Below are 11,963 nucleotides of genomic sequence, written 5' to 3'. Positions count from 1 at the left end.
ACACTAGGCAGAATGCAGAGATACAAGACAAATGCTGTAATTAAGCTAAAAGATCTTTGTACTGCACAAGCAATAGGGGAAAAATTAATTTAATGATATTGCAGAGAATAAAATCAGAGAGAAATGAAAGTTTTAAGTTCTCTCAAAAGGAGTAAATAACTTTAAAGAGCCTCACTGCAAAGACTGGCAGAGATCCTAATCTTGAGAACAATTATGTTAGACACCTTTAAATTACATCACATTTTAGATTCTAGGCCACATACGTCCAAAAGCATAATAGAACATTCTGAATTAAATTTCAACCTCTCAAACATACAAAGTACCATAAATTAGAGAGTTTAAGTAATTCTAGTTACCTTCATTTCCTAAAGAAACTAAAATACAATTTCAGATAGCAGAACCATGTAACAAAGTAGGAAATTTTTCCAGTTGATATAATTTCACAATTAAAGTTTTCTCTATATTGAATTGGCTGAATTAACAAGTTCAAAACAATCACTTCCAACGTAGCCTTCCTTTCATACGGTCTACCAAATCTTATCTTAATAAAGGCAGCAATTGCAAAACAAAATGCTAGAAACACATGTAAGACAAGAGATGATTTGTTTGTAAAGTTTTAAATAAAATTACACCATTTTCATCAATGATTGCTCTGAAATACTTCAAAATCACTAAAATTTAATAATTCACATGATTACATGACCAAAGAACTTCCTACCAATAAACTCAAAATATGTGTGTTCACACAAGCTATCTGACCATAAAATAGTAATTCCATTTTTTAAGCCACTTCTCTTCTACAGGTTGCTTATTTTGCTCATTTTAAAAGAGACTTTCCTATCAGAACAAATTCTACCATTCACTTTCATGAAATAAACCCAGCTTTGGCTTTATGGCTATGCCACAAATGTTTCTTAGTAAAATAAAGTTGCCAAGGTCTGAAAAGTAATCAGAAATACATTTTAAAGGGGAAATTACATTTTCATTTAAGAATAGGAAATTATGCAGTGCCTTGTAAAATCGACTGTAGGTAATGGGAAACAGAGGTATCTCACACACATAAGACATGCTTGCGTGCACAACAGAGTAGTAAGTCATGAGGACAAAGCAAGGAGAGTGATATATTGGTATTATATCCAGAAAATATAAAGGCTAAACAAAATAATTCCACTCTCAACCTCACTGAATTTTGTAGCTTAATTCACCCTGGAACCTTTGTGGCAAAATATATTTATGGACGATACTCCCTGTAGTTCCCCCCAAACCCCGGAATGAGCTAATGATAAACGCAATTAAGTGGAAACTGTTTTTGAATCTAAATGAACTTCAATAATCTAACTTGCTGGTAAGGGAATCATAAGCTAAACAAGATAGTAGTCTTGCATACAGGCAGAAGCAGTTCAGCAAGAAATTCAAACTAAATCTGTCAGATTTTACCAGTGCCAATCCTACCCAACAGCAGCCCACCATCCCATCATAAGAAAAAAATGCTTTAAAGTGAAACCCACTCCTCCTCCTCTTCTCACCTTGGGGTCGATTTTCTTGAAGTGAGAGTCCTCTTCATCCACCTCAAAATAGAGTTCGGAGGAGGTGACAGAAAGTGTGCCCTTTACTACAACAGAGGGGGCCACAAGCTGAGCTGGTGTGCTCAGGCTAACAGGACCTGCCAAAAGCAAAACACAAGCCACACAATGGGATGACATTTTTCAAAAAATCTAGTAGATTCAAGCAGAAATTTTATTTTCAAATTCTCACCTCTGGCACCAAATTGTCTGCCAAATTGTCTACATTTAGAAATTCTGTCTACCCCAAAGCTGCCTCTGAAAATGCAAAGTTACTGGGATTCTCATACTAAGAAATTTATAGTAGGCAGTTAATGATAACAGTAAACCAGGATGCAATTATTTCACAGGGAATCTGCAAAGCTTTGGTCTAACCTCCTGGTAAGAAGGTGGCTCTGCCTGAATAAGTCCTTCCACACTGCATTTAGAAAACAAGCCTCAGGCTATGCAACAACATGGAACAACAACCAGGAGCAAGGAAGGCTCAATGGGCTTCCAAGGCCAGAGGTTAGCTTAGTTTGGCTGAAGTATGATTACGACAAAGATCACTAGCTTATTAGTGAAGTGAGAAACGTTACACCATATTCTCTGATAAAGATTTTGTGCCAGGTTGACACAAAACCTCTTCCATAACAACTTTACCCCATGAAAAATTGGTAAAAATACTTCTTTTCTAAGCCTGCCTTTCCACTGCTAAATATTGTTCAATGCTTCCAAATCTAATATTAGTGTAGTTCAGGGACTCTGGGAGTAAACAGCTGGAGGGTGGGTTTCCAAGTGAATGAATTTTTATTGGAATAATCAAATCTCCACAGGGCTTATCAAAGAGACAAATCAGCCTGCTACTGAAAACAATAGATTCACTACAGATAGACGAGCATAAAGTATATTAGAGCTAAACCTAAAATAAAGGACAAAAAGTAATAATTATATTATGCACATATATATATTTAGGTAGAGAGTGAAAGAGTAAGAATTTGAAATCCCGTCAACTCCTCATTGTATAAATCCTGTAGGTGAAGAAAACAGCAACAGAAGATTGGCACTTATAGTTCTGAATTAATATAGTGCCTATAAACATGGTACACCTATTCAGGTAATCAATGGGTGAATAAATGTTTCAAAATTCAGATGAATCGACATTTCCATCGATTGTTAGAAGGTGCTGGCCCTTAATCTCACATCAATCTTAATGTGTGCCAGTAGGACAATAGAAGGGATGCTCTGCGGAGATCAGAGCAGGTTTTGCCCTCTATTCCCAATGTACAAATACATTGTGTTTGCAGATGGGCAGCAGATAGCTGCAGAACAGCCATGATTTCCCAAAGCTCATCCCTATAAATGGATGAAATAAGCAGCTATGTGTTCTTTTGCTGTCTCCTTTGCCCTCTGTACATTAGCATGTAATCCTGAGAAGAAATAACATTTTTTCAATCACTCTCAGACATTCAATTACAGGGTAAGCAGACAGCTGCAGGAGCTAGGGCAGCCTAGGTCCTACAGAAGACCCCTGACAATTTCCACTTCATTTCTAACCCACACCACTTTATTAGTGTGGATTACTTCTTAATCCTATTGCCATTGTCAAGATTATATAATTAAACTCCCCTTTCACCTCTATTACTGTATGAATGTATGACTAGTAGCAAGAATAGAAGCAAAATAAAGGAGGAGGAAATGGGTAAATAGATGTGAAGGAAAAGGATAGAGAATACCAGTGTCCACCTACTCTCTATTCCCAGCCCAAATCCCTTAACAGTGTGCTCCAATTAATTTTATTTTACTTTCTAGAGAGTTTTATGGTAATCCGAGAAGACACCATCATCTATTTTTACTTTTCATTATAATTTACTGCATGGTACCACAGGATGCAGACATATCACTAAATGAGAAATTCTTGATGTCTTTTCTCTTAAATTAAAATTATCAAAAAAGAAGGCTGCATAATTTTCACCTATGGAGACTGTAGAATCTTTCTGACTTTCCTCCTGGAGGGAGAGAGCCATAGGCATTAAAGAAAAGAAAGCCATTTAATGAATGACTAAAATTTCAGGCTAAACAACAGAATTTTTCCCATAAGGGAAGTAAAACTGAAAATCTGCAGAGTGCAAATCAAAATTCCTACACCAGGTAAAATATGTGGATCCTGTGAAAAGCCATAGCATTCCTGGAATGGATTTTTTGAGAGAGTTAAATATATATGCAGCATGTTCACTAAGACCTGTATATCAAAGCAAATAGCTCATCTGCCTCCAAGCTTTATTTACAAAAAAACAATTGGCAAAATTTTACTTGTAGCTCTCATTTTAGAGAGATTAGGTAACTCCCATGGGTGAAGGAATTTTGTTGTTGCTTTTAAACTTTTTTCTTTAACAGTGAAAATTATTCATAAATGAAAAAGATGAGAAGGGTAAAGAAACTGAAAAGAATGGAAAAATAAAGGGGAAACCGTGTTGAAGATTAGGGAGAAAATGTTTGGAAGAACAAAAACAATCTTTGTTTAAAGTAATTATGGGTGTAAACTTGGTAGTCCTAGCGGTCACAGATGAAAAAGTAAGTAATTAGATGCTTATTGGCCCGGAGCTAGCCGAAATATCCACACAACCACTGAATTTACCAGCGAGATTCTCTAAATCTTTCTCATCCACGGATGACAGAGTATCGTCGTCGCCTTCCAGGAGGATCTCGTTTTCTGAGTTCTGATTTCCTAAAGCCTGACTCTTGATGGACTGTTTTCCTTTAGCAAGGATATCTTCATCTGCAGCTGAAATGAAAAGGAAACAAAGCTGTCCATCAGCTCTGGGGAAGAGTACTTTGGCAGAAGGGCAGGGAAGTGTGGTAAGGATAGGTGGCCAAAGATGGTCAGTCATTTTTACAGAGAGTCATCCACGGTGGGGAAGTGACTGGGATGGTACACATGTTCTTTCTGACAAACGTGATTCTCCAAGCCTAGTCTAATGTTACCTTGAACAAGCACCCTAATCCCATTAAATCTGACCCTTGCTCCCCTCACCGAACCATTTATTTACTTACAGTTAGGGCAAGCGAGGGTTCAAAGGCAGCACATTTTTGGGAAATTAGCAGAAAAAAATCAGAACCCAGTTTTGGAAACAATACCTACTTGATATGAAAAATAAGAAGGGCTGATCCTTTCTGCAAATAATGATTATACTGCCAAAACATTATGTAATGGTGAGGGAGTGGTTGTGAAGGAGAATCCAGAGGTAAGAAGGGTCAGAACTAAGAGATTCACAGCCAATGAGGATGTAAGTGCAATCCTGAAGCCAAAGCTGACATCAAGAAAGCTACAGCAGCTCTCAGAAGCTGCACCCTCTTCTTTACTCCAGTCTTCCCTCTTACCTTCATATTGCCCTTGCCCACATTTCACCCCACCCAGACCCCCAGTTCAGTTCTTTTATAAATATCCAAGAGTAAGACACTATGGAAACTAAGTGGAGGCTCAAACGCTACCTCCTCCATGTGTTTAAACTAAAAGGCTAAGACACCCCAGGGGCAAACATAACAGAAAGCCCAGAAGGAGAGGAATCTGGGCAAAGAGTCTTACAGGCCCTGAACGGGAGCAGCCTGCAGAGAGCTGCAGCACCAGACTCAGCCACTGTGACAAGACAGCCAGAAAGGAGAGGAAGGAGGAAAAGGGTACACTAAATCTAGGGAATGAAGCAGTTCTGTGGAGCAGCTATAGCCAACAACTGAACCAGAAAGAGGAACAGAGGTGCAGCTGAAAGGAGAAAACACTGAAACTCAAAATTCTCACTTCAAAACCCCATATCCCTCCCCAGGGTAACTTCCACTGCTTTGAGCAGCTTTCTCCTTCAGAAATACATAAAAGGAGGTACTAAGTTTTGGGTTGTGATTTTTAAAAATTAGTAGTGTCATGTAAGGGAAAGTTGAGAATCTCTGCTATGCTACTGACATTCCCGCGGCTTCTAGCTAGGGAAATCCAGGAGGCAAAGCACCTGATCCACCCAGGCAGGAGCTATTGATATGGAAATTAGATGGCTAGCGAGGCTTTTTTGCTCCACTGCAGTTTCTGCCTAGGCAGTAGGTCCCCAAAGCCAGAAAGGATAATGTTTGCAGTTAACAGGACTAATATTTATCTATATAATTTTTTCAAAATACTTACACTACATGTATGCTACTAAACGTTTTCACAAATCAAAGCTTCTTTGATTTTAACAGGTATGATTATGGATAATAATAAAGGTAAAAGTTTATTTTTATCTTATTCACTGTGAGTTCACAATGAATATCATTTATGTAAAATACCAATGGCACTACTTTAAAAGCAAATAGTGGCTTTATAGTAAATAAGCAGTCATGGGATAAAGCTCTCTATATTTAGCTTGGAATACCCTCTATGGGTATATCAAATTTTATTTTCCTTCATACCCACAAATAATGAGCATAGTATGCTGCACCCATATGAAGGTCTCAATAAATATTTCGAAAAAATTTAATGTATCTAATTAAAATGCCTTTATTTTTTAAGCCACAAAGAAATATACCCCCCAAACCCTAATTTTTAGGAAAATAACACTAAGTTGTTATATCATTGTCTATATGTCAAGTATTTATATTTTCTTACTCGATGATAAACACTGGCCTGAGCCCAAACAAGATCTTTTTCCTATTTACTATCAGTGTTAAAAATAAATTGGTCACTGAGCAATACAAGAGAAACCACCACCTTCTATACTTTCTTATAAAGCAAATCATAATAAATTAACAATTGCCAATCAGATTTTAGTACAAAATCAATGTTATATTCTCTTCTTCTAGATGTACATTTCCTTCTTCAAAGTAGAAATAATAATAATGCTAATATTAAATAACATTTACCATGTGCTGGGGAGTGTTCAAAAGACTTCACTTATTTAATTTTCCTCTGCTAATTTCTCCCTGTCAGGTAAACAGGCTCAGAGAGGTTACATAACTTGCCCAAGGCAACACAGGTCCCGGACTCTAGCTAGAAGTAGAGTCAGGATTGAAATCCAAGCATTATGGTACTCGTATCTTAATCACTACACAAATATCAATACATATATATAATTTATGGATTAGTTCAATAATTCTTGTTTCTCACAGTGCATTTAAAAAAGGTTAAGTCAAAATTATAACAAGTTAAGAATACAAAAATACTCATTTCCAAACATAAATTTGATGAGCATATGATATGACAAACATCAGAAACAACCAAATTCAATACCTTGCTCATTACTATCTCTGATTATTACCATACATGTCCTAAAGCACACTACACCAAGCTTACATAGGGCGGGGGGTGAGGCGGTGGAGAGAGAAAGGGAAAAAACCCTCTAATCTGCAAACATTTGCAAAAAATGAGAGCAGCCAAGTAGCAATATACAGTGGTTTAAAATAGCTCAATAAATAAACTCATTCATTTTAAATGACCACAAAGTGTAATTTGTTATCCCATCCAACAGGAACTTTAAAAAATTTTAATTTATTCTCATCATGCCGACACATATTAAAACACAATTAACTTTTGAATTAAATAAAATTTTATGAAAAATTTCTGAAGTACTGTAAGTCTACTGTATGCATATACCCACTTTAATTTATTTATTTACTTATTTTTACAAGCTCAGATTCTGGAATAGTTCAACCTCAACTGAAAAACCTCTTGTCATGGAAAATATGCAGCTTACTGATATTTAGAATGGTTTTCCTGTAATTAACTCCCCCTTGAGGATTTTAAGTTAGCAGCAGTAAAATTACCAACAGTACTCTAACACACACCACATGCGCTGGTGTTCAATTCTCAGTAGTCTAATAGCTCTCTGCTAAAGAACTTTTTTTGTTTCAAAATTAGAACAAAACTATCCCAAGCATAAAATAAAAGATAATTATCATGTTTATATGTGCTGGGGAAAGTATATTTTTAACTTCTGTTCTCCTTCTACTCAAGCAATCATTAAAACAAGTATCAACTGTTTTGATATTTTTTGTGAGTATATTCTACACGAGTATAAAAGTTTAACTGGATGAAGTCAGAAAACACTTCTGAATTGATTTCAAAGCTTGATTCAGATCTTTGCTGGATGATAAAATTATTACCAAACAGGATAACTATTTAAATTTTTGATAACACTATTAACAGATTGCCTTCATATGGTCTTACATTCTATTCTGGTTTAATATTTACCCTAACTTGATAACTAAACTACAAATGTTACATAAAACTGGAGAAATCTGTCAAAAAAGCTTTCTTTGAAACATGGCTTGATTCACTGAAGCTAAGAGCAGTGAGAGGGCGCAGAGAAAAGCTGGTCCTCAAAATGTAAAGTTCAAGTTCTTTAGAGCTAGCTCTAGGCATGAGTTGATTTATCTATCCAACACAAGCTAACTAAAATTAAAACACAAAAAGAACACAGAAAATGGTTCTACCTATGACACATAAACTCTCTTTTAAAAGTCCACTGTACCAGTGAAATGGAATCAACAATAGTCCATATTATAGTAAAAGAAGTTTTACATTAAGAATTAAGCACTTAAAAAATTACTACTGGAATAACAAAATGACCTCAAATGTAAATAAAATGAATATGGGCATCCACTTAATGTGATGTGAAATACCTATAACCATAACTGCTTATTCTTAACAAGACACTTAAAGAATATCTTATATACAACTACTGTCCCAAACTTTACGCAATTTCCAAACAGTTCCAAGTTAAGACAATTTACTCTAGAAGTATTAGTGAAACTACAAAATATGATTAGGAGATTAAGAGAACAAGCCCAGTTCATCTCCTAATGAGTTTTAGTTACAGAACCTAATATATGTTGATCCTAAATAGGAAGCAACAATATCTGGCATTACTGAAGTTATGAGAGAATGGCATGATTTAGGATCTTTATATGATCTGTCATCCCAGGAAAACCAGATGAGTTACTTGTATCATTCCATACAATTATAAGAGACTTCTTAAACTATGTTAAATTCTCCTCATATATTACCATTAGCATGCACATTCTCAACAAAATGAAAATGTCTTGAATTCAATAGCATTCTACCGCTAAACTGTTTTATTATTTGAATTAAAACCAATCTTTCCACCATTTAAAATATTTTTTATGTGGCTTTAATTTAAATGTAAAGTTCCCATTATATTTAACAATGAATTTTAGAAGACAGTATAGCACTACAATAAGAAAATCTGATTAGTTGTCATTTAACCTGGGCTTTAGTCCTGTGTGTACCAAGAATTATGTGGCTTTTGTTTCCTCAGTTTCCTTATTTATAAAGAATAAAGTTATAATAGACTTTAGCCTTTGGTTCTTTCCAGATCTAAAATGCTCTGATAATAAATAACTGACAAACTGGGCCCTGTACATCAAGAGAATGTTACAAATCATTACAACTAATTTCTAATAAAATTTAAACCATAAAATGCAAGAAAATGCCCTCAAGAATCAAATACCCACCTCTGCTTGCTGCTGCTAATTTCCATAAAGAATATTTGATAATAAGAGGAAGTATTAATTTTAATTTAAAAATATGACTCAGTTTCTGTGAAGTTAAAGAAATCTCCCATTACAAAATGACTTTTATAAATAACCACTTTGGAGGGTCTCTCTTTGAAAAATTACCTAAGGCCCTTTTCCCCAAGCAAGTTAATGTGAACTTGGGAAGGGCAATTAAATTGTCAGAATTAAAAAATTTGTTTTTAACTAGAAGGTAGCCAGAAGTAGAGTCATGGGGCTAGTATTGATCGCCCGAACAGAGAACATCACTCTTCAGGTATTTACTCTGCCACCTTTACACCAGAGGCTTTCCTTCAAATCAAATCAATCTATAAAAAAGATGGCTCTTACTACTAAACTACGTAACTAATCTCCAACGGCATTTCTATTTAGATGTTTCCCTTTGATAACAATAATATAGTTCACGATGTTTTAAGATTCTGTATTAAACTAATGTGCCTCCTTAGTTACATCAATTATAAATAAAAGTGAGAACTCCTAAAACAGAATAAAACTGACACACTATCCTCAGTAATATCTATTTTTAATATTCAAATTCAACACTGAAGCACAGTATTTATCCATGTTAAATTCTGTAATTTCAAGTGCTTCTTGATCACATTAACCACTTTGTTTCGCTAACTTGATTTTTAATGTTTATTTTCATTAGCTTCCTTATTGTTATTAAGTTAAGGCTAAAGAACAAGAATTTCATAATTAACATAAAATTAAAACTGTCATCTGTAAGATATGTCAATAAAACATTAAATATTGAGTTCTTGGCTTATGTAATGAACAAGCATAAATCTGATTGACATGAAACACTACCAGTGTACAATCTATGTGCTGAGTTTTTAAAGTAATATTATTTAAAATAAAAAATACAAATTATGACAAAAAAACTTGTCTATTTCATCAAAAGATGTTATATTAAATATGACATGCCTCTTTAACTGGCAGACATTGAAGCATCTCCTACACATTTTTTAAAAAAAAACACATTTCAGATTAAAATTTTTGTTTTTAATCTTTCAGAGTATTTTAAATATTAATCATTTTAAGATTCATGTACAATATTGTCAAATAAGATGGAAATACAAAATGCTTCATTTACTTCTCTCAATTTAATGAATATTATATTAACCTTTCAATTACTATTTAGAGTAATTTTAGTGAAATCTGCTTCCATACAGGATTTTAAAAAGTCTTAAATGACAGTAAACATTGCTAATAAATATTTTTTAGCCAGCTTCTTAGCATTAAAAGAGTTGACATAATATTATTTTAAAAGGTAAAGTTCAATAGCAGTAAAATCCAAATTTATTCATTACAAAAAATTCTGCCATTCCCCCAAATGGCTACATGTACTATTTTTAATAAAGATGGATTTTTAATAAGCTCTGTACTAAATCTATCCCACAAATTTTAAGTTCAAGTTACTGTATTTCTTTCAAAATTAAGGATTAACAGATTGCCTATGTATAATTTTTAAAAACAAGTCCCTTCTCCAAGTATAAAACAAAATATTTTCATGAAAACACATTTATTGTCACTGACAGACTTCAGGCTTCGCAACTCAATGTTCACTGACAGTTAAGAAGACAGAAAGATACTTATTAAATTTTAAGTGTACATAGTAACGTCTGTTTGACTGAAAAGTATAAAGCTGCAAAATTAAGCTGATTTTTTTTAGTGTAAGAGTGAGTTATCAGGCATCCCCCCCCCAAAAAAAAGGAAAGAAGAAAATAAATATAACTCTGAAATGTATGGCAACACATAAAAAGCGCATGGACCCTAAAAGGGAAAGTAGCCTAATTAATTCTACGTCTTATTTCTCCTTCCCTACCTCCTGAAGTTGAAGATGTAGGGCCCTCAGACTATTATTGCTTTTAGATCACTTTGTTATTGACTATTCTCTGTATGATCATTTATTTTAAAGGACTGATGTCACATTTGGTGTTATATCTCATGACATATTGTGGACATTTTCTTCCAGAAATGGCTCTTTAAGGCTGAGTGCAAGAGGTTAAGCTGCCTGACTAAAGCCAAACCTAAGATCATAGACTTTTAATCTAAATTCTTAATATCCTTAAAATCCTTAATACCCTTACTGAATGTAATTTTATATTTATTTTGTATACTACATACTATCACTTAACCATAAACTGCTGCATGTTAAACCAATACATTGAAAAAAGAGAAAACCATTTATCTTATTAAAAAATAACCAATTTATATTTTATAAAATCAAAATTAATTTATAACTTTTAAAAGTTATAAAATATTAAGTGAAATCCTATGATCAAAGAGAGTATATTATTAAATCCAAAGGACTTTCTCTGTTTTCTCCAATTTGCTCATCAGGCTTCTGTCTAATCTGAATCATAGTGATACGCATTATATCAAAAAAGGGAAAAATGTTTTGTTAAGCTCTGATAACAAGTTGATGCAGAACAGGAACAAATGAAAATAATGTCTATTCTCTTTTTCTAGGAGCCATCTATCACAACCATCTACAAATCAAGGCTCAGAAAGTATCTAGGCACTTGGACATTTATTACCATCTCTCCTATTTCATAATCTCATGCTAAAATACCATAGTTGAGGGAAAACCATATACACACAAAAGAACCTAGAAACCTATTTGGTTTGTAAATGCTGTCTTTCTGATACTCATGGATTTAAGGCAGGCATCCTGGATTAATTTACTCAAAGCTGAATGTGTCACTTAAAAAGAGAAATATTTTATCCTCCTGCTCTGAAACAAAGGGTCTATGTTAAGTAAGTTTTGCATGTGTAACATAATAAACAAATACACTTGACACCATAATTTAATAGGACCCTACACTAACTATAAAAAAAATTAACTTCTCTTTCTGGGGTGAGTAAGTA

General features: G+C 34.1%; 1 protein-coding gene across 3 annotated transcripts in view; it reads right to left on the bottom strand.

The window, feature by feature from the left end:
- LRBA (LPS responsive beige-like anchor protein) overlaps positions 1-11,963 on the bottom strand; it is a 729,797-nt gene that overhangs the window by 282,560 nt on the left and 435,274 nt on the right. For all 3 annotated transcript variants that reach the window (XM_032855538.1, XM_032855540.1, XM_032855539.1), the window contains exons 39-40: positions 4,180-4,326; positions 1,527-1,663 (exon numbers count right to left, since the gene is read on the bottom strand). In XM_032855538.1, the coding sequence (XP_032711429.1) occupies positions 1,527-1,663; positions 4,180-4,326 (284 nt within the window). The remainder of the gene's footprint in view (positions 1-1,526; positions 1,664-4,179; positions 4,327-11,963) is intronic.

This window comes from Lontra canadensis, unplaced genomic scaffold (genome assembly GCF_010015895.1).
Source record: "Lontra canadensis isolate GAN:19392208 unplaced genomic scaffold, GSC_riverotter_1.0 scaffold10, whole genome shotgun sequence".
NCBI lineage: Eukaryota > Metazoa > Chordata > Mammalia > Carnivora > Mustelidae > Lontra > Lontra canadensis.
Note: the sequence above shows the minus strand (reverse complement) of the source record. Positions and strands in the feature narration are given on the sequence as shown.